General features: G+C 40.5%; 1 protein-coding gene across 1 annotated transcript in view; it reads left to right on the top strand.

Moving 5' to 3' along the window:
• The first annotated feature begins 9,914 nt into the window (after window positions 1-9,914).
• Window positions 9,915-24,911, top strand: part of LOC126424634 (gastrula zinc finger protein XlCGF52.1-like) — a 45,560-nt gene continuing 30,563 nt past the window's right edge. The window contains exons 1-2 of the mRNA XM_050087368.1: window positions 9,915-9,940; window positions 17,132-17,332. Of these exons, the coding sequence (XP_049943325.1) occupies window positions 9,915-9,940; window positions 17,132-17,332 (227 nt within the window). The remainder of the gene's footprint in view (window positions 9,941-17,131; window positions 17,333-24,911) is intronic.

Consider the following 24,911-nt stretch of genomic DNA (forward strand, 5'->3'; position numbering starts at 1 on the left):
TTATAACTGCCATCTGGTTTCTGTACAAATTGTAAATAGCCTTTCGCTCCCTGTATTTTACCCTTGCCACCTTCAGAATTTGAAAGAGAGTATTCCAGTTAACATTGTCAAAAGCTTTCTCTAAGTCTACAAATGCTAGAAACGTAGGTTTGCCTTTTCTTAATCTTTTTTCTATGATAAATCGTAAGGTTAGTATTGCCTCACGTGTTCCAACATTTCTACGGAATCCAAACTGATCTTCCCCGAGGTCCGCTTCTACCAGTTTTTCCATTCGTCTGTAAAGAATTCGCGTTAGTATTTTGCAGCTGTGACTTATTAAACTCATAGTTCGGTAATTTTCACATCTGTCAACACCTGCTTTCTTTGGGATTGGAATTATTATATTCTTCTTGAAGTCTGAGGGTATTTCGCCTGTCTCATACATCTTGCTCACCAGATGGTAGAGTTTTGTCATGACTGGCTCTCCCAAGGCCATCAGTATTTCTAATGGAATGTTGTCTACTCCCGGGGCCTTGTTTCGACTCAGGTCTTTCAGTGCTCTGTCAAACTCTTCATGCAGTATCTTATCTCCCATTTCGTCTTCATCTACATCCTCTTCGATTTCCATAATATTGTCCTCAAGTACATCGCCCTTGTATAAACCCTCTATATACTCCTTCCACCTTTCTGCTTTCCCTTCTTTGCTTAGAACTGGGTTGCCATCTGAACTCTTGATATTCATACAAGTGGTTCTCTTCTCTCCAAACGTCTCTTTAATTTTCCTGTAGGCAGTATCTATCTTACCCCTAGAGAGACAAGCCTCTACATCCTTACATTTGTCCTCTAGCCATCCCTGCTTAGCCATTTTGCACTTTTTGTCGATCTCATTTTTGAGACGTTTGTATTCCTTTTTGCCTGCTTCATTTACTGCATTTTTATATTTTCTCCTTTCATCAATTAAATTCAATGTTTCTTCTGTTACCCAAGGATTTCTACTAGCCCTCGTCTTTTTACCTACTTGATCGTCTGCTGCCTTCACTACTTCATCCCTCAGCGCTACCCATTCTTCTTCTACTGTATTTCTTTCCTCCATTCCTGTCAATTGTTCCCTTATGCTCTCCCTGAAACTCTCTACAACCTCTGGTTCTTTCAGTTTATCCAGGTCCCATCTCCTTAAATTCCCACCTTTTTGCAGCTTCTTCAGTTTCAATCTGCAGTTCATAACCAATAGATTGTGGTCAGAATCCACATCTGCCCCTGTAAATGTCCTACAATTTAAAACCTGGTTCCTAAATCTCTGTCTTACCATTATATAATCTATCTGATACCTTTTAGTATCTGCAGGATTCTTCCATGTATACAACCTTCTTTTATGATTCTTGAACCAAGTGTTAGCTATGATTAAGTTATGCTCTGTGCAAAATTCTATCAGATGGCTTCCTCTTTCATTTCTTCCCCCCAATCCATATTCACCTACTATGTTTCCTTCTCTCCCTTTTCCTACTGACGAATTCCAGTCACCCATGACTATTAAATTTTCGTCTCCCTTCACTACCTGAATAATTTCTTTTATCTCGTCATACATTTCATCTATTTCTTCATCATCTGCAGAGCTAGTTGGCATATAAACTTGTACTACTGTAGTAGGCATGGGCTTTGTGTCTATCTTGGCCACAATAATGCGTTCACTATGCTGTTTGTAGTAGCTAACCCGCACTCCTATTTTTTTATTCATTATTAAACCTACTCCTGCATTACCTCTATTTGATTTTGTATTTATAACCCTGTATTCACCTGACCAAAAGTCATGTTCCTCCTGCCACCGAACTTCACTAATTCCCACTATATCTAACTTTAACCTATCCATTTCCCTTTTTAAATTTTCTAACCTACCTGCCCGATTAAGTTATCTGACATTCCACGTTCCGATCCATAGAACACCAGTTTTCTTTCTCCTGATAACGACGTCCTCTTGAGCAGTCCCCGCCCGGAGATCCGAATGGGGGACTATTTTACCTCCAGAATATTTTACCCAAGAGGAAGCCATCATCATTTAATCATACAGTAAAGCTGCATGTCCTCGAGAAAAATTACGGCTGTAGTTTCCCCTTGCTTTCAGCCGTTCGCAGTACCAGCACAGCAAGGCCGTTTTGGTTAATGTTACAAGGCCAGATCAGTCAATCATCCAGACTGTTGCCCCTGCAACTACTGAAAAGGCTGCTGCCCCTCTTCAGGAACCACATGTTTGTCTGGCCTCTCAACAAATACCCCTCCGTTGTGGTTGCACCTACGGTACGGCCATCTGTATCGCTGAGGCACGCAAGCCTCCCCACCAACGGCAAGGTCCAAGGTTCATGGGGGAAGTTATTAAAGCTATAAATCCTTATATCAGCCCTATTTTAAGCGAGCAATGATAGTTCCATTATTTTTGAGCTCTCTAAGAAACAGGACAGGTGCTAAAACTAACAAGTAATAATGAGTAAGTTTACGGTATGAATGACACTAATCAACTGTTAATTGTACAGTAAGTGCCTGCAACACGCGATTTCAGACTATACAATGTGTGGTAACACTTCGCTTCAATATCTGAAAATAGTATAATACTCCTTCAAGTTATAAACCAAAATACAAGTTCCTTAAATACACATTAATCAAGAATGTGTAACATGTAAGTTAACCTTAAGTGACAGCCTGAATTCTCATTGAGACAGAAATCATATGTAAATATTTCTTACTTAGAATTCCAGACATCATACAAAAGATGGGGAAAAAAAGAAAGTGTCTAGCTTTCGTCGGCCCTCAAAATATTTGAAGTGCTCTGTTTGTAACGTGACTCGTGAGGTTTGTCATCCGCATGTGGCATTTAAACACATGTCAACAGACGTCCACATGTGATATCTAGCAGATAGTGAGGTTCAACCCGTGATACACTACATGATTAATCTACAATGGCATTACAGCAACTTTGGCAAAGAGAGATGCACTCCTCATGGCACTGGGTTACCGCTTCTGCAAAAGCAGAGGGGTAGGCAATATACTGTGTCTGTAACCGGAGGTGTTCAAACTGGTTATAAAAAAGATCTTGAATAACTGTGGAGGTGTTTCATGTTATTTACCGAGAACAGGGACGCACAAGATTGTGATCATGAATTACTAATACCAGTTTTCTACCTGACTTGAACATTACTTTGGTCAGGCTATAGAGTTCCACCTTAATAATAATTATTGTATATTAGAAATCCAAATTGATTGCAAATAACTGAGCAACACTGGTAATGATATATTTACAGAAATGATATAAGAGAAGAACTTAATATGAAAGTTAAATTTACGTATCTTGCAATTGGTATCGGCGTTTAGGTATAGTCTGGAAAGTACAACCCAGTGACTTCTAGAAATATCGACTAATACTCGACTAACATTTTGTAAGAACTTTGTCAGACTGCTACATAATGATGTAAATATCCAAAAACGTGAATCTGTCAGTATATATAAGAAAATAAGTGTAACACTGTTTAAAAATAAAGTGGTATCGTAAGTTTCCGAATTCTGAAATAGTTGCATAAGAGCTTGGTTTATTATAATGCATACTGTGGAACCGAAACAGCCATTACTCAACATACTGTAGACAAGAAAGCGACATGTAGCTACTTTGATGATGAAATCCAACTATAAGATCGTGTAGTTGAAAGCGACAAGAACAGAATTGCACTGATTTTGTAATGGTAGATGACAAATGAGGCAACGTAGTTCACTCAATTTAAGATTTTTATGAGGCGTAATGAGTTTTAGTGAGAAGTCATGTTGCAGCAAAATCGAGATTCAAAACACATGGCCACAGTCTTTAGAACCTGTCGTGTCCAGCAAAAACGCGGCAGAGACACACCAAAATGACAAAAGTTTATACACTACTGGCCATTAAAATTGCTACACCAAGAAGAAATGCAGATGATAAACGGGTATTCAGCGGACAAATATATTATACTAGAACTCACATGTACTTACATTTTCACGCAATTTGGGTGCATAGATCCTGAGAAATCAGTACCCAGAACAACCACCTCTGGCCGTAATAACGGCCTTGATACCCCTGGGCACTGAGTCAAACAGAGCTTGGATGGCATGTACAGGTACAGCTGCCCATGCAGCTTCAACATGATACCACAGTTCACCAAGAGTAGTGACTGGCGTATTGTGACGAGCCAGTTGCTCGGCCACCATTGACCAGACGTTTTCAATTGGTGAGAGATCTGGAGGATGTGCTGGCCAGGACAGCAGTCGAACATTTTATCTATCCAGAAAGGCCTGTACAGGACCTGCAACATGCGGTCGTGCATTATCCTGCTGAAATGTAGGGTTTTGCAGGGATCGAATGAAGGGTAGAGCCACGGGTCGTAACACATCTGAAATGTAACGTCCACTGTTCAAAGTGCAGTCAGTCTGAACAAGAGGTGACCGAGACGTGTAAGCACTGGCATCCCATACCATCACGCCGGTTGATACGCCAGTATAGCGATGACGGATACACGCTTCCAATGCGCGTTCGCCGCGACGTCGCCAAACGCGGATGCGGCCATCATGATGCGGTAAACAGAACCTGGGTTCATCCGAAAAAATGACGTTTTGCCATTTGTGCACCCAGGTTCGTCGTTGAGTACACCATCGCAGGCACCCCTGTTTGTGACGCAGCGTCAAGGGTAACCGCAGCCATAGTCTCCGAGCTGATAGTTCATGCTGCTGCAAACGTCGTCGAACTGTTCATGCAGGTTGTTGTTTTGCAAACGTCCCCATCTGTTGACTCATGGATCGAGACGTGGTTGCACGATCCGTTACAGCCATGCGATAAGATGCCTGTCATCTCGACTGCTAGTGATACGAGGCGGTTGGGATCCAGCACGGCATTCCGCATTACCCTCCTGAACCCACCATTCCATATTCTGCTAACAGTCATTGGATTTCGACCAACGAGAGCAGCAACGTCGCGATACGATAAACCGCAATCACGATAGGCTTCAATCTGACCTTTATCAAAGTCGGAAACGTGATGGTACGCATTTCTCCTCCTTACACGAGACATCACAACAACGTTTCACCAGGCAACGCCGGCCAACTGTTGTTTGTGTATGAGAAATCGGTTGGAAACTTTCCTCATGTCCGCACGTTGTAGGTGTCGCCACCGGCGCCATCCTTGTGTGAATGCTCTGAAAAGCTAATCATGTGCTTATCACAACAACTTCTTCCTGTCGGTTAAATTTCGCGTCTGTAGCACTTCAGCTTCGTGGTGTAGCAATTTTAATGGCCAGTAGTGTATACGAAAAATACGAGGATGTGCTAAAATACATAATAGCTTAGATTTCAGAGACCAATTAGACAAGGGGTTGGGGCGTGAGTGCTCGTTTATTTCACTGAACACAGATATAAAGAAGTTATCCTGACAAGGATTGTCAGAAAGACATGTCGAAGGAAAAGTGTCTTTGCTTTTAAAGGCGGAGCGTATGTAAAAACCTCAATTCTGCAGCAGTTTTTATGAGTAAGGCATTGAAAAATAATGGATATAGGCTTTTTAAAACAGGAGACAGATTCAGTTTAACTTCAGAGCAACGCAACATTAACTCTAGAGAAGCCATTGAGTTACATGCTCTTCTGCTGTGGACTCATCACGTAACAACAAGCTGCACGTTGATAGTGTTACAGCAAGACGGGATTCCATTTAACCATAGTAAAGTCAGTATCAAATGCTCATCTTCAGCGACTGCAGGTGATAGTCGTAATTCTACAGGTGTATTCACTAAAGACCTACAGTCGCCTAGTTCCACCATTAAGCTGGTAGACCCTATCCGGATACGTGATTCTAGTGGTACATGGTGAGCCTTGCTCTCCTTCCCCTGGTGCATCGCCAGATGGGGTCACGGTGCTTAGCGTGCAATCGCTGGCCGCTTTCGGAGAGAGATGACTTACTAGCAGCGTACGGGCAGTTGGTTGGAGGTGGCCCGCATGGACGGCCGCGTTTTGCGAGGGGTTTTTGTATTGTACGGTGTGCTGTTTTGAGGTGGAAAGCCTCGCCTCAGCGCGGTTTTCAGTTGCAACTCATCCAGAAGGCGGTGAGGCGCTGTGCCTGGAGGCATGATGTTCTGCCGTTTGTATTATAGAGACTCTGGCTTCTTGTGTTTAGATTGCTCGTGCCTTATGTATTGTAGCCCCCTTAAAGAGGACATGATGGTTTAAACTGTAGCCGCTGGTATACCATTTAACGGTTGACACACACACGCGACCACAGGAAGATTCAAACTGTCAAACGGTGAGCGTCGCTCTACCCGGAGGCAATCTCGCCAGTGCAACCTTGCGGGCAGCAAAATTAATAGCAAACAACCGGCACATACTAGCAACCAAGAGTCTAGTCTGCGCGAGGCAGCTTCGAATACCAACGGCCACAGTTTCACAGACCAGCGGCTACAGTTTAAACCATCATGTCCTCTTTAAGGGGGCTACAATACATAAGGCACGAGCAATCTAAACACAAGAAGCCAGAGTCTCTATAATACAAACGGCAGAACATCATGCCTCCAGGCACAGCGCCTCACCGCCTTCTGGATGAGTTGCAACTGAAAACCGCGCTGAGGCGAGGCTTTCCACTAAAACTATCTAATCAACCAAGTCACAAGCCTAGAGTATATATATATATATATATATATATATATATATATATATATATATATATATATATATATTTATATATTGCCGTTTAAGCCCCTTTTATGTATGTATATGTTGAGTCGCAGCAGGTCTGGCGACTGATTATTAGCGCTTTCAGCAATATATATATATATATATAAAACTCCCTCCTTTTTAATGTATGTATGTGCTGGGTCACAGCAGGTCTGGCGACTAAGTATTACTGTTGTCAGTAACACCTGCTACTTGTTGCTATCTTATTGTAGTCCTTTATCTATGTCTGTTAATATTTAAAATGTAAAATTATTCTGGTCATTTAATAGTCTTACCCACAGCTTGTTTACCTGGTAGCTTATGGCCATCAGCTGTAGTATTCTGGGCTTGTTGCATGGGTGATTACATTTGTCTAGTTTTATGGACATACATACTGTTTATATATATATATATATATATATATATATATATATATATATATATATATTGTGTGTGTGTGTGTGTGTGTGTGTGTGTGTGTGTGTGTGCATGTTTTTGGTTGCAACAGGTCTGAGAATTAACAATTAACCTATCATTATTGAGAATTGTGCCCCAGTTGTTGGTCTGATTGCGTAGTGACGATAATTTTGGTATCTCCTTTTGTATACATTCTTCCGACTTAAGGTTTGGGAAGCCAAGAAACGTCGGTATTTATGATCATTGCAGGCCGACATTGGTTTCCGATGTTCTGCACCCAACCGTGATCTTGTACCCTGTATTTCGGGTGCGTATTTGGGTTGAGAGAGTTGCCTATTCTGAGGCGCGCTACTCGCTATCTCTGTCGGAGCCTGTATTGCTCGATTCCCCGGAACTCCCACTCCCATTCCCATTTAACGATAAATTCAGACTTGAGTAGGAACATATCATGTAGCTTTTCTTTCAACGTCGAGACTCTGGTGTCACATCTAAGCTCGTCTTCACATAAAAACTCACTCTCAACAGGGCTCACTCGATAAGGACAATTTTTTGGTGGCACACTGTTGATTTCGGTTTCGTATGAGACGTAGTTTTGAGCAAGAAAGGTTTACGCAAGTCTTTAAGCTCTCACGTCTACGGAACAACGAGCGTTAAGGGTGGGCGGCTATTACGAACGTGTTGCACAAAGAAACTAAACGGGAATGGGAAAAAAACCTGATTTTGCATCTACAGTTCTCTTCCCAGAATATGGGGATACGAAATGGCGTTAAAAAAGCTGGTTTTGTGTCGACACGAAAGATGAGAGAAAGTAAAATACATCATGGCACGGAAACGAATCTGAAAAAGTGCCGCGATTGGCTGAACTCCGACTGCAGTGCAGAGATAGGATCTGTTCGCTTGTTCTTCAAACTCATAACTGTGATGATATTTTTCCATACTGTTAGAGAAGCAATATGGCTAGTACAATGCAGTCTCAGATGTATAAAATAAATCCTCTGCGTATAAAATTACAACTTGTAACATGTCAGTAATAAAACTTTCCGTAGTAACAGTGTCACAGAGTAGTCAGTGCAATCAAAACACTTGTGAGCTCAAGTTATGTGGCAGTCTGGTCTCCTTTTGAAGTACATACTCTATTCAAAAGATTGAATAAATTAATTCACCATTTATCGTAACATACTGAATTTTTACTAAAGCCCACAGCTGCTCCATTAAGACTACATTGAGTAATGACAGAAGTTATCATGAATATTTTTCTTTTACAATTAGTTTTCAAAACATTAAAACTGTTGCACGTTACTATCTATTGCCGCAAGTGAAATGGACTTCAAGGCAGTGCAGAACACAAAAGCACGGCATTAAAGTCTATTATATCAATGTGCTCTGTTAGCTGCATGATGGTTGAAACGCAGAAGCTGTTGTGACACTGTATGTCTTTCGCATGACATGGTTCTTGTGTAACCACACACGCTGAAGTCCCCACGTATTGGGAAATAAGCTGCCAAATATTTAATTCATCCATTGTTTTCTAATCGGACAGAAAGGTAAATAATATCCAATATTGCAGAATATACTTGTATTACTTTCTTAAGAAATGTGTTATCAATACTAAGATTAAAATAAAAATTACCCGATTCTGGGACACAACCCTACTTTTTAGTACTCTATAATCCATGACATTATGGATTGGGCTAAACCGAAGTATTGTGATTTTTATCTTTTGTATTGGTTGTCAAAGTTCGTGATAAATCTTCAGTGTGGCGTTGCCTTGAAACGGCATATTGCAAGTTGTAATGCAAGACAGCTAAATGCGGCTTACCTAAACAGTAAGAGCCAATCAAAGCCTGTGATTTGTTGTTAGCCAATGACACAATATCAATCGACTCGCTCAACATGCATTCTTAAAATTCCTCACAAATAACTGACCACATTAAACACCACGAATGAAAAACACCGCACCCCGAAGCGGACAAATAAGCTGCCAAACTGTCGCTGTGTAGCTTGCATTGGTGGTTGCGGCTCATCCAAAAACCCCTTTCCCCATCGCATACAGACAGATTCCTGCGTTGCTCTCCAAGGAAGATGAAAGCATACAAAATGGCGCTGAACTGTTTGTTCCAGTGCCGTGAAGGTGGCATTTTCAATTGTTTGTCAAGAATGACCCTCACTCCATAGGCATTCTGTCCAGAGTGACTTAACAGATATCCAACCAGATGGAAAACACATAAGTTGGAGATATTGTGATTTTAATTAAATCAGAGATGCTCATACCTTTTGCTATTAAGAGTTACATGAAACTTTACAGAAAAAGGCGCATTTGTAGGGTGGGCTAGACTCAGACAGTTTTTGATTGTATGTTATTTTTATTGTTAAATGTTGGTAAGGGTTACAAACGAAGGATAATGCGCAAATGCTAGTAGTTGTTTGACACAGTCATCGATTTCAGGGTAGTGGTTGACTGGTCACCCTCTATGTCAACAGAGGCATGTAAATGCACAAAAACATTTTCACATGGCTTTCTGCAAATGCCCACTAGAATACTGTTGAACTACTGAGCAATCACCTCACACAGATTCTCATCGCTGGTAATGTGTTTAGCGTACACCTTATCCTTAAGGTGACTCCAAAGAAAAAATTTCGGCGGGCCAAAGTCAGGAGATCAGATGGCCCACTCCACAGGTCGTCGATGGCCAACCCACTGCTCAAGAAACACTTCATGCGAGCACTTCTAAACAATGCTGGTTAAATGTTTCAGAGCACAATTTTTCTGCCAGCACTGTTGATCTACGTTCGATCTATTGTGAAGTTTTGAGATGACAGTATTCCTCAATAACTCAAGGTAGGTTTCCCCCATGATGTGACCTTCCAGGAATAACAGGCCAGCCAAGTCTTTGTACATCATCTTGCCCCAAACCACCATCCTGGGGGACTGGAAGTCAACTCAGTGGTGACGTTGTGGTTACCTCCATGTCAAAATACGCAGTTGTGACTGTTCACCAATACTAAACTGTGCAATTTGGCCTCACCATTCCAGACAATATTCAGCTTGATGTCAGAGTCCTCTAGAATCTTGTTGAGCGACAACACACCACTACAAGTCACATGACGAAGTCGTCATCGTTAAGGACGTGAATAAACGTTGGATGGTATGGCGTCAGCTTAAAGTCGCACAAAACTCTTTGCAGACTTGTCCTCGATATGTTCAGCAGGTCCAACTAACGATGGGTTTGACTTTGGATAAATTGTTCGTAACTGAATATAGGTGCACACATTTTATGCACTGCTTGATAGACAAATTATTCCCACCACTGTGCATGCTACCTGAGCAGAACAGTGCCTTCGGTGGTGGTGTATATCGACAAGTCAAAGTGCTGCCATCAATCGAAAATTGAAGATACTTTCCCCCTTTTAACTTTGAATGGTTATATTGTGGCCTAACTGAGTCTTTCCCACACTGTGTTCATTAGATCACAATTATGAGGGGCAGTCAAATGAAAACAGAACACCCGCCACAATAGAACCATTGAAAAGTAATCAACATGATTTGTGTCATAGAAGATGGCCAGCCTCTAATGGATCCACAATCGCACCCACTTTTGCACTCCCTCGAAATGTAACCGATGTCCATGCTTGCCTTTCTCAGATATGAAAATTACTCAATGAAAGATACACACTGTACGCCAGTGTTTCCCAACCAAGTTGCTGAAGTTTAGCCTTTGTGTGATTGGGGTTTCACGCCAAAGGAACTTGTTTCCACTTGAATCCATGTAGCAAGTCGCTCACTGTCGCTCGCTTCTGTCGCTCACATAGGACACGGCCTAAGGCGAGCGAACGACAGCGAGCGACTTCTGGATATGCGACACTCCAGTGACAAGCAGCAACATCGGGCGAAAACCTTGGGTGTCCCGCGAACAAGCGACCATGTTGCGCTACAAGATGGCTGCTTAGAACCAACCAACTGTTTCTATAAAGTGGCGTTCTTAACCTGTAGAATACTGTAGCTGTAGAGTAAGGCTACAGAATTAGGATTACTTAAGAAAATAAACCGAAAAGGAATGCTGTGCATGAAGTTTACAAAGGGAGGAATCTCCATGGAGAATCTCACAAGTATCGTCAACTACGAAGATCACCAGACAAGTTCTTCGAATACATGTGAATGAGCAGATGAGCATTCGACTATCTCATCAGTAAATTAAATACGAATGTTTTTTTACTTGGTCAAGAACTTTTAACAGCCAATAAATGCGGAGGAATGATTATTAGATGACTAACTACGCTAAATACAAACATAAGCACACAGCATGATAACTGTGACCAATAATTAGCTATGGTCTCGGGGTAGCGTATGAGGATAAAGTCTCGGGTACGATTCCCAGACGTTTATATATTTTTACTGACTTAGTTACGATTCTTATACTAAGTTACTGTTTACACTGCATCGCTAAGTATATTTTTAAGGTCTTGCCAAAGAACTTGATCTTCACATCTAGCCCAGTGTATCACACATTTAATTCCTAATAAATTACAATGAACCATGAAATTTATAGATATTTGATGATGTGAACGTTATTCATCATCAGTCAGTGTTAAGGCCAAGCGTTTCAATTACTCTAAATAGTCCGTAAAAGTAAAGCTTACAAATTTTTTGGAAACGAAATCAAACGTTTTGTGTATTTATTTGTTTAAATTTATGAAATAAAAAATATTAGGGAGACGTTCGGTGCACCTCATTCTCTGTACATGATTTCGAGTATCATTCAAAGGAACATAGAACGTTTCTCTTATCTACTTATTTCTTTTACACAAATCACTTCATAATCACTGATTTCTTCCATTTTTTAATTTCAAGTTTTATTCAGAAAGCATGATCTTACTGACTCAACGTTTGCGTTCCTAACGCACTTTTTTCGAAGGAAGCCTTTTTGAAATTTAAATAACGCACCAATGTATCTTTTTATGTGCAAAATATCTAGGTCTTGAACAGATGACATTTATGACACTTCATTTAGGGCAGCTTTTCGTGAAATATTTCAATTTTTCCTCAGCTTATTAATTAAGTTTTCGTTCATTACCCTGATTACTTTCAAGCAGTTATATATTTTCGTGCCAAAATAGACCTCATGCTGGTCACTTTGATACCCGATTTCCATGTTTCTCTCCCTATGTTTAGCTATGAAAATTTGGACGAAACGTCATGGTGTAAGTTATAGGGAGTCTTGTTTTCTCTCTGCTCACGCGTTTACAAAAACGTATCGAGTGTTAATCATATGATAAAATAGTCTTTTCTGTGTGCTGTCATTTCCAAAATTCGTCGTTTCGATATCTTGAACCTTTTGTCAGGTACGACGATTTTTACGACCACTATGATTCCCGAAGCGCAGGAAAGGTTCGGACGCGCCGCGATCGACCCGTCCGCGGATATAACAACCAATATCTCAAGAGTGAAAAGAGATATCATTCCAGTCTCAACTTTAAATGCAATTTAGATATACTGTTTACATTTCGTATGCAATACTTTATGGCCTTAAATGAACTATACGGAAAGTCTACACAATGTGATTTTACCTCTGCAAATCAAACAAAATTTCGTGCAGCCATGTACTCAATTTTGTGCAGCACAGTAACTGTGATTAATAACGAAAACAAATTCTGACCTTTATCATTTAAGGATATCAAGCTACAGGTTGCGGAAGAATCAAATTTTTTCATAGAATAGTTTTCTTAAAAACTGATGTTAAATAATTCATAGCTGTCGTCGCGTCCGCTCCACTGCTTTGCCAAGAAGACACGTGGCTGTCGCTCAGTGTCGCGCGTGCTGCAGCAACAAGATTCAAACACGTTTGAATTCAAACATAGCCAGTTGCAGTGGGAGACAGGTAGCTACACAGATGTCGCTCACGTTGGACACTTCCGTAACTACACAAAAATGGTTCAAATGGCTCTGAGCACTATGGGACTCAACTTCGGAGGTCATTAGTCCCCTAGAACTTAGAACTAGTTAAACCTAACTAGCCTATGGACATCACACACACCCATGCCCGAGGCAGAATTCGAACCTGCGACCGTAGCGGTCTCGCTGTTCCAGACTGCAGCGCCTAGAACCGCGCGGCCACTTCGGCCGGCTCCGTAACTACACCTGCAGTTGTGTTTTGTCGCTTGAAGCTGCCGCGCGCTGTCGCTCGCATCTGTCGCTCTAGTGGGACACGGCCTTAGAGTTCTATGGTCCCTATCAGTTAGCTTATGCTGGCCCATTACTCTCCGGTGTTTCCACGGTGTTTCAGTTTGCAATAACTTTGGTACCAGTAGCCTTAACTACATTATGCCTTTGAATACTCTTCAACATATTAGTTACTTTAGTGGCCTAAAATAATGCCTCATACGCACTCAGATCTCCCTGTTGCTTCTTGAAAGAGGTTAAAGTATTCTATTTTTCTAGTCTTTGCGCTCCTGCTCCTAACTTATACTCTGGATTGCAAGTTATACCATATGATGTTCATTCCTAGGACCTGACATTCGGTGACCTAGCTTTTATTTTATTTCTCTTTCTCCTCTCTTTTTTTTCTTTTCCTTTTTTTTTTTTGGACTAATCTATTTTCTGACTGGTTTTTGATGTGAACCGCCATGAACTCCTCTACTGCAGCAACCTATTCATCTCAGAGCAGCACTTAAACCTATGTCCTGAATTACTTGCTGTATTTATTCCAATGTCTGTCTTCCTCTAAAGTTTTTGCCCTCTACAGCTCCCTTTGGGCCATGGTGGTTATTCTGTATTGTGTTAACAGATGTCCTATCATCCTCTCCCTTCCTCTTTGTTTTCCATACTTTCCTTTCCTCGCCAATTCTATGGAGAACCTCCTCATTCCTTATCTTATTAGTCCTCCCCACAGTCCAGTGTCACTGCTGTTCAATGCTGTGCTCCAAATGTACATTCTCAGAAATTTCTTCCTGAAATTAAGGCATATGTTTGATACTATTAGACTACTCTTGGCTAGGAATGCCTTTTACCTATGCTAGTCAGCTTTTTATGTCCACCTTGTTCCACCTGCCAAGGGTTTTTTTGTTACCTAGGTACCAGAATTCCTTAACTTCATCAACTTCATGATTGACAGTTCTGGTGTTATGTTTATCGTATTCTCATTACTTTCGCCCTCAGTCCATATTATGTACTATTTAGACTGTTCATTCCATTCTACAGAACCTGTAATTCTTCTTCACTTTCACTGAGGATAGCAATGTCATCAGTGAATATGATCATAGATATCCTTTGACCTCATATTGTAATCTCACTCTTGAACCTTTGCTTTATTTCTATCATTGCTTCTTTGATGTGTAGACTGAACTGTATGGGCAAAAGACTACATCCCTGTCTTACACCCATTTTAATCCAAGCATTTCATTCTTGGTTCTTATTGTTCCCTCTTGGTTCTTGTACATATTATATACACCCTCTTTCCCTATAACTTACCCCTATTTTTCTCTGAATTTTGAATATCTACCTCCATTTTACATTTTAGAACGCTTTTCCAGGTCGACAAATCCTATGAACTGTCTTGATTTTTCTTCAGTCTTGCTTCCATTATGAGCCACAATGTCAGAGCGCCTCCTGTGGTGCCCTTACCTTTCCTATTGCCAAATTGGGACCGTCGTCCAACAGATACTCAATTTTTTTCCCATTCTTGTGCGTATTATTCTGTCAGCATCTTGGGTGTATGAGCTGCTAATTTGATTGTGCAATAATTCTCGCACTTGTTGGGTCTAGCTATCTTCAGAATTGTGCAGATGATATTTTTCCGAAAGTCTGATGGTATATCGCCTGTGTCGTACATTCTACACACCAACGTGACTACTCGTTCTGTTGCCACTTTCCCCAATGATTTTAGAAATTCTGATGGAATGGAATCTATCTCTTCTGCCTTATTTCATCTTATGTCTTCCAAATCCCTTTCAAATTGTGATTCTAATACTGTATCCCCTATCTCTTGTATATCGACTCCTCTTTCTTCTACTGTCAACTCATCAGATAAGTCTTCTTCCTCAAAGAGGCCTTCAGTTTACTCTTTCCACCTACAGCTCTCTCCTCTGCTTTGAAGAGTGGAATTGCCTTTGCGCTCGTAATGTTACCACCCTTGCTTTTCATTTCAGTAAAGGTTGCTTTGACCTTTCTATACACTGAGTCAGTCATTTCGACAATCATTTCTTTTTCGATTTCTTCATATTTTTCAAGCAGCCATTTAGCCTTAGCTTCCCTACACTTCCTACTCATTTCATTCCTGAGTGACATGTATTTCTGTATTCCTGAATTTCCCTAAACATTTTTGAACTTCCTTCTTTTGTAGATAAACTGAAGTATTTCTTCTGTCATCCATCATTTCTTTGCAGATACCTGCTTTGACCTATTTTTTTCTTTCCAACTCCCTGTGACTGCCCTTTTTAGAGATGTCTAGTCCTCTTCAACTGAACTGCCTTCTGAGCTATTCGTTATCACAGTATCTATAACCTCAGAGAACTTCTAGTATGTCTCTTCATTCCTTAATTCTTCTGTATACCACTACTTCGTGTGTTGATTCTTCATGACTATTCTCTTAAACTTCAGCCTATTCTTCATCATTACTAAAGTGTGATCTGAGTCTGCATATGTTCCTGGATACACCTTGCAATCCAGTATCTGATTTTGGAATCTCTGCTGCCCATTACGAAATATAACTCACACCTTCCCATGTCTCCCGGCATTTTCCAAGTATACCTCCTCCTCGTACGATTCTTGGACAGAGTATTCTCTGTTACTACCTGAAATTTATTGCTCATATCATCCTGCAACCCATTCCCACACAACTGCATTCCAGTTCCCCATGACTATTAGATCTCCATCTCGCTTTATGCACTAAATTACCCGTTTAATATCCTCATTTAGTTTTTGCATCGCTTCATCCTCTGCTTGCAACATGAGCATGTATACCTGAACTACCGTTGTCGGTGCTGGTTGATGTAATATATGCTAATCTGACCCCAAATTGTTGTCTTCTTTCCATTTCACTTCATTGCCATCCGTACTCCCCACCAACATATATAGATTGTTCCTTAGCAATTCCGTTTTCAGATTTTCTAACTGCTCTGCCACGTACAAACTTCTGACATTCCACGCCCTGACTCACAGAACATTATCCTTTTATTGATTATTCGATATTTTCTTCATAGTTACCTCCTCCTTTGCAGTCCCCTCTTGGAGATACGAATGAGGGACTAGCCTGGAATCTTTTGCTAAATATGAGCTCATCATGACACTATTTTAATTGCAGAGAATGTGTCTAGTGGATACATATTGTGTGTCATTCGAGCAATGATTTCCATTGCCTTCTACATCCTCATGTCGCTGATCACTGCTAATTCTTCCACCTTTTAGGGTCAGTTTACCACCCCAAGAGCAAGAGAGTGCCCTGAAACTCTGTCCACTCCTATGCCCTCTTTGACAGGTTCATTGGCAGAAAGAGGGTGACTTGTGCCGAATGTCTTTGCCCACCATTGCTGATGATTTTTACTCTAATGTGACCTGTGGCAGGGTTCTAAATCAGGACTGAGGACGTTTTGACCAGTAATAAATGACGTTACCTTTGACCATGAGTGCCTTAGCATTTGTTAATATAGTATTCATTTTCATGACAATATTTCCTGGCACAATTTTCTGCAGCACTAACATCGCTGGTGTGGAGGAAGGCAGTGGTAGTGATCACAGTGGCAGTTTGGTTGCCAAAATTTCCCTGGCTGTAGAAGTAGGCAACAGGATACAAAGCAACACCAAATGGGAGACATCCTGTGCGAATAAATCTGGCACAAAGGATCTAGCACACCGCTGTTGCACCTGTAAAAAGATATTCGAACGGTTGCAGGACCTGAAGGAGCACACACACGTGGACAGACGTGAAATTTTGCATTCTTGCAATATATGCCACAAAACGTTTACTGCAAGTGCTGATGTAAAAAGGCACTTACGTCTGCACACTGGTGAACGCCCTTTCAGCTGTGGCGTTTGCAGCAAGACGTTCTCGAAAAGTGGTAATCTGAAGAAGCGTTCACAGCTGCACACTGGCAAACGCCCCTACAGCTGTGGCTTTTGCAACTTGACATTCACACAAAGTAATAACCTGAAATGGCATCTAAGACTGCACACCGGCGTAAGCCCCTACAACTGTGGCGTTTGCAACATGACATTCATAACAAATCACAACCTGAAGAGGCACTTGCAGCTGCATACTGGACAACGCCCATTAAACTAATGCCATTGGCACCAAGACAGTTGCGCAAAGTAATAATCTGAAGCAGCATCCACAGCTGCACATTGTCAGATCCCTTTAATCTCTTACGTGTTCTTAAGAGATTCAGCGGAGCTAGCGATGAAAAGATACTGATAAGTGTCAGCAACACTCTGTTTGTGATCTAATGTCTATAATTGCATCATTGTGGACATTATAAGAGATAAGATGGAGTAAGTTACGCGTTCTGAAATGTGAGGCATATGAATTTCGAGAGGAGCATCTTCTGTGATGCTGTACATACCTCTTTGTCTTCCTCTTGGCCATTTCAACCTTATACCTCTGTAATCAAATATTCTTAAGTACTTTAAAGTTGTGACTGATCGAAATCCTATATTTTAGGTAGCCAAAGTGTCCTACCAACGCCGGACTTTGAATGAATTACTTTCCTCTCATCTGATTGTGAACGCTGTTTGACCTGCTGTTAATACATAATAATGTAACTCACGTTTGAGATGATTCTCAGCCTTTTCTATTTTATTCCTGCCGGATGGCGCACTTAGCGTATTGAAGAAATACAGCAGGAACACTACATTTCATGCAATGTTGTTTCGTATGGGTAGCTACATGAAAGCAACAGCGTAATACATGATAAATAAAGATGTGTGCCTCCATCAAGTAGAAATTTGTATTAGTAGTAACTCATCACAGTACTGGTAACATGGTGTAATATATCTATCAAAAATAAAACTACTTCCTAGTTGTTTACAGAAGTGAAAAAATACAACTACTTCCTAATTTTTCACAGAAGTGAAACTTAAAGGAACACTGAAAATCCCTATTTTCTTTTTTGTATTGTATGTGTAGTTGCTTTAAATCATGTCATTCACACTTGTTTGTCTCAATAGAATTCAATCTATTCCTCTTCCATCCACAGATTTCATATTAATTTCCTTCAATGCAGCTAATAACATTTTGAGGTAATTTGCGAATCTATTAACTTTGATTTTTTCATCATTTTGAATAGATAGTTGTCAGTATGGGTGTTAAGTTAGTAGATGTGATGTGATGTGATGACTCCATGTGAGTTCATTAAATATAGTGTCAATTTGTCTCCTTGTCTCACAGTGAATAACTAGTGTCCAGCTATGTCCCTGTTAACCCTTCCAAAGCAACAAAAACAGCTGCAAGTACCACCAGACAGGATACAGACATTAGTAAGATGGATGCAGCGTTCCCTGTTACAGTGACAAGGTACAGATGGTATTGTTTGATTGAAACCATTAGAGTTTTAACAAAAATAATGTAGAATTTGTAGTAAAAGCAGTAATTGTCTCTTACAGTCCAAAAAACAGTCCATTGAAGAAAAATCGATTTATTGGAACTGAATCTTACACCATTAAATTTTTAATGGGTTCTAGTATAAAACTTATTTTTTCCTAATAGGTTTGACTCAGTGACAGCTTTACATTCCATAGATCACTGCACAATAAATCGTAAAGATGTAGAACTAGTCATTTCATATTCAAATAACAAATTAATTTGTAGATGTCGCTAAAAGCTGATCCTTTTATTAATATCCATATGTGAGTTAGTAATTCCTGTCAACTAGCTTTTACACATTCCAATAATAGAAATTTTTCTGCAGAATAGAAGACGTTTTCAAGCAGAAACACATTCTGTTTGTTTTCAGACTTTGCACTGCTGTCTGTCAGAGATTTTATAGCACTGGGCGACTGACTGAAAAAAGTTGGGTTGCTGAATTGTTCACCCCTTTTGTGCTAAAGGCAACCTCAATGTGGAATAATAAATATCATTTTGCCTCCTGTTACTGTAGTACATTATTGTTTCATTTGAACTGCAGTTGATTATTTACAAAAAACTTTGTGAGGAAATAAATACAGGGTCAGTCACCTAACATTACCGCTGGATATATTTCGTAAACCACATGAAATACTGACTAATCGATTCCACAGACCGAACGTGAGGAGAGGGGCTAGTGTAATTGGTTAATACAAACCATAAAAAAAAATGCACAGAAGTATGTTTTTTAACACAAACCTACGTTTTTTTTAAATGGAACCCCGTTAGCTTTGTTAGCACATCTGAACATATAAACAAATACGTAATCAGTGCCGTTTGTTGCATTGTAAAATGTTGATTACATCCAGAGATATTGTAACCTAAAGTTCACGCTTGAGTACCACTCCTCCGCTGTTCGATCGTGTGTATCGGAGAGCACCGAATTACGTAGGGATCCAAAGGGAACGGTGATGGACTGTAGGTACAGAAGAGACTGGAACAGCACATTACGTCCACATGCTAACACCTTTGTATTGGTCTTTCTTACTGAACACATGTTCATTACCATGAGGGGTGAGGTACACGTACACACGTGGTTTCCGTTTTCAATTACGGAGTGGAATAGAGTGTGTCCCGACATGTCAGGCCAATAGATGTTCAATGTGGTGGCCATCATTTGCTGCACACAATTGCAATCTCTGGCGTAATGAATGTCGTACACGCCGCAGTACATCTGGTGTAATGTCGCCGCAGGCTGCCACAATACGTTGTTTCATATCCTCTGGGGTTGTAGGCAGAACACAGTACACATTCTCCTTTAACGTACCCCACAGAAAGAAGTCCAGAGGTATAAGATCAGGAGAACGGGCTGGCCATTTTATGCGTCCTCCACGTCCTATGTAACGCCCGTCGAACATCCTGTCAAGGGTCAGCCTAGTGTTAATTGCGGAATGTGCAGGTGCACCATCATGCTGAAACCACATACGTCGACGCGTTTCCAGTGGGACATTTTCGAGCAACGTTGGCAGATCATTCTGTAGAAACGCGATGTTGCAGCTGTTTGGGCCCCTGCAATGAAGTGAGGACCAATGAGGTGGTCGCCAATGATTCCGCACCATACATTTACAGTTCACGGTCGCTGTCGCTCTACCTGTCTGAGCCAGCGAGGATTGTCCACGGACCAGTAATGTATGTTCCGTAGATTCACTGCCCCGTGGTTTGTGAAACCCGCTTCATCGGTAAACAGGTAGAACTGCAACGCATTCTCTGTTAATGCCCATTGACAGAATTGCACTCGATGATTAAAGTCATCACCATGTAATTGCTGATGTAGCGACACATGAAACGGGTGAAAGCGGTGACGATGCAGTATGCGCATGACACTACTTTAACTCAGTCCACCGGCTCTCGCAATGTCCCGTGTACTCATGTGTGGGTTCATGGCAACACCAACTGCACCCCTTCTCCTGTTACGGGCCTGTTACGGATCTGTTTGCGTGCTATGACCATACCTGTTGCATACAGTTGGCGGTAGATGTTTTGCAATGTGCGGCACGTTGGATGCTCTCTGTCCGGGTACCGTTCTGCAGGCTTCAGCTTTATTTCTTCGACACTCGCCATAGATGAGTATCATGTCCGCCTTTTCAGAGTTCGAATACACCATGGTCACAGTTCCTACAACTCTACACTATCACAGACCTCTGGTAACACGGTGTACTACAGTTGGTCTGCGTGCGGAGACGAATGCAGAATAACAATAGCAGCAAGCGCTACATGCGGACACTGCGACAGCTAGACCAAACCACAACAGTGCACTCTAGCCACACTCGTAAACATGGTCGTCATCGTAAACTTGTCCCTGCAGATGCTGCTCGCCGACCGTGGCCCGTGTTTGTTACAACACGCAACTGAACGTCGGAGGTTTCAAGTGTCAACTTTAGGTTACAATATCTCCGGATGTAATTAACATTTTACAATGCAACAAACGGCACTGACTACGTATTTGTTTATATGTTCAGATTTGCTAGCAAAACTAACGTGGTTCCATTTAAAAAACGTAGGTTTGTGTTAAAAAACATACTTCCTTGTATTTTTGTATGGTTTGTATTAAACAATTACACTAGCCCCTCTCCTCACGTTCTGTCTGTGGAATCGGTTCGTCAGTATTTGATGTGGTTTACGAAATATATCCAGCGGTAACGTTAGGTGACTCACCCTGTATATCATAAAACAGTAGTCAAAATGCCTAATTCCGTAAACAGATGTGTACAATATGAATGTGTGCTTTGTGCAGTTCAAATTCTTATCTGTGGATACCTAAAAGTTTTGAAGTTTGTTTGCATCTCATTTATTACTTCTTGACCATGTGTAATATTTATTACTACTGTAGAACTTTTAGATGTACAGAACTGTTTATAGTGTGTCTTTTTGAAATTAAGAGTCAGACCATTTGCAGAAAACCAATCAATCATACTTTTAAGAACATTGTTTACCATTTCTTCTGTTGTTGTGTATGCTTGGATTGATTACAATACTAGTTTAATCTGCAAAGAGAACTAAATTTTCTTATTGTAAATTAGATGCAATATTATTTACAGATATGAGGGACAATAGCAGACCTAAGATTGAGCCAGAGGGAACCCCATACCTGATTTCTCCTCAGTCAATGACTCTTCTGCATTGCATAGGTTGAATTACTAAGTAAACCTTTCTGCATTTTTGTTTGGATATGATATTCTTTGTCTAGCTACGCTACCAATTGCATAAAATCTTAATTTGCATAGGAGAGTCTTGTGATTAACACAGGCAGACGCCTTAGATAGATAATTCTAATAGTTATGTTAAATATTATCTATCTCTAGAATCAACTGACATAGCATCTCTCCATATCACTAAATTAGTAATGAATCCTAATCTTTCTCGACATGTTCCATTGGGCTAGTGATGATATTATACTCTAAAATTGCAGGCTCAAGTGTAATTCAAGCTCACCATTTTTATGAAATGTTTTGTGTTATTTTAAATGTACATTTGGAGAAAATGGAGACATGTCTTTAAATGGTAAATAATTTTGTTTGTTTTGTAGAAAAACTGCTGAACTGAATCCTGTCATTAGTTTCATTTTCTTTCTGCAGTAGTGCCTATGTATGTTCGACCAGTTCTTACTATAAGCTCCACATGGACACTTATGGAGTACAGAACATGTATGGAAATATTATTCTACTGTTTTCCCACAATGTAATTTGCTGTGTATCAGCCAGACATAGCTCCATCTCGCTGGTTCCAAAATATTTGGGTGGAAAATAGGAATCACATATATGTGTGAGCACTTACCATGAGCTGAGGTGCCACACTGAAGATCAGCTGAGTGTTGCCCTGTTTCAGCCACCTGTTAGTATCAGTGCAACAATACACTTGAGGATACACCTCCCATCAGCGTAACACCTTCATAAAGGTTGTATGGGACAAGAAGAGACAGTCATGATTTACTCCAAGAATGACTGTCACACAACTTAGTATTAAGCATTCTAAGTTTTTCCTGTACATGAAGCGTGGCAACATAGCAAGGCATCCATTGCAATCAAGAATGACGCCAGAGCGCTGTTCCATTTCAGAGTCATTTTTTACACCATCTAGCTCAATCCCTCTTTTGATCAAATATACCCAATGTTGTGCTGCTGCTGATCTAACATGAGATGTATATACGTATAGCACAATTATGACGCTACTTCAACACTTTCTCAGTTATTAAATGAGAAGCATATAGTGCACTGACCATACCTAGTTTGGTCTCAGACTCTTCTGATTCAAAAATATTTTATACAGTTTGAGGATAGGTTCCTCAGTGAAAACAAAAAAAAAAAAAAAAAAAAAAAATAAATTGGTCAAAATATGTTGAAAAGTCCTTTGTTTTCAAGATATCAGTGTAAGTATACAGCTTACGTGATTAGACCTCAACAGTATATAAACACACAATCCTCAAAATGAAAAAGTATGTTTAAACTACAGTGTAAAGTAGATCCGGTCACAAAACCAAAGAATGTCTCTGCAGTGATCCAGAGACAAATGGCTCTGAGCACTATGGGACTTAACATATGAGGGCATCAGTCCCCTAGAACTTATTATTACTTGAGCCTAACTAACCTAAGGACATCACAAACATCCATGTCCGAGGAAGGATTCGAACCTGCGACCATAGCTGTCGCGCGGTTCCAGACTGAAGAGCCTAGAACTGCTTGGCCAGATCCAGAGACACTGACTGCCTGTGTAGATGCACTCCTGTGGAGAGGTGGTGGAGTGGTACTATAGTGGTTGGGTACAGTCCCATCATACGGTGTGGTGACTCCAGTGAAACTATTACTACAGGTTTGCGTTGCCATTTGTGAAGCAACATAATTTTATACATCACCTTTATTTCGTCGCCTCTTTATTTTTGAAGTTTTTTTTGTAACATGATTTAAAATTCGTTTTAAATTCCATCTGCCTCAGCAGATGGAAAACCGCCTAAAAACCATCCACAGACTGGCCAGCTCACCGGACCTCGACACAAATCCGCTGGGCAGACTCGTGCCGGGGACCGGCGCTCCTTCCCGCCCGGAAAGCCGTGCGTTAGACCACACGGCCAACCGGGCGGGCATGATAAACGCAATAAAACCAATTTTTCATGACTTAGCACAGCCAGAATTGTTACGCAAATGTCTACATAGAAAAATGCAGAATCCTAATGAGAGTGTTAACAATTTAATTTGGATAGCGATTCCTAAAAGGGTGTTTGTAAGCATAAAAACACTGCACTTTGGCATTTATGGTGCAATAGTAACCTACAACCAAGGGAACAGTGTGAAGTATTGACGGCATTAGGATTTCCAGCTGGGGTGGACACTGTACGAGAACTAAGAAATATTGACAGAGAGAGAGGATACGAGGAGCAGAAAGAAGAGAAAGGGATATGAAATATGATGGAACAACAGGCCAAAAAAGAAGACCAAAAAAGAGTCTTTTGGAGGATGAAGAAGAAGACCCTGATAATCCATCCTATAGAGCAGGAATGTATTGAGAAACTTTGACAGCCATTTTCCATAAATTAGAATTTTTCGAATGCAAGGAACATTTTCTCAAAATCCACTGAAACGAAGGAGATGAAATTTTTATATAGCGCTCCTAGCAGTAAAACTTAAATTTAACACAGCCATTTGGCAATATGTTAAGTAGTTTGATTTGAGTTAATTAATTAAAGCAATTTTTTGTAAAAAAGTTGGATGGTTAATAAAAAATTACTGAAAGGAAACTAGAAAAGATACTCCAGTACCCCCCATCACAACTGCAATACTAAACCACTCTATATGTAGGAAAAATTTGATATTTTTCTGTTTGGTAGATTATTCATAAATATCCCTCAAACTTGGTGATTTTAACACGGGCAGCACTGACTGTTACACTTATTTAGTGCGGTTATTTTCGTGTTTTTAAGTAGGCATTTATTAAACGTCTTTGTTTATTCATCGCACTGTAGAGTCACATAGTGTGTAATTGCACTGTTTATGTGTTGTCGATAACACGTCGTTCCAACACTGTGTCCTTAGCGAAATTAGTCACAGTTCGTACTTTAAAAGCAGTATGTCACTATGCTGCACTGCACTATATTTCTTTTGTGTGTGTGTGTGTGTGTGTGTGTGTGTGTGTGTGTGTGTGTGTGTGTGTGTAAAAGTGTATCACTCATTGGATTAGGCTGCAAGAAGAAGCTGAAGTCGTCGGTTCATC

The sequence above is a fragment of the Schistocerca serialis genome, chromosome 10, assembly GCF_023864345.2.
Source record: "Schistocerca serialis cubense isolate TAMUIC-IGC-003099 chromosome 10, iqSchSeri2.2, whole genome shotgun sequence".
Lineage (NCBI taxonomy): Eukaryota > Metazoa > Arthropoda > Insecta > Orthoptera > Acrididae > Schistocerca > Schistocerca serialis.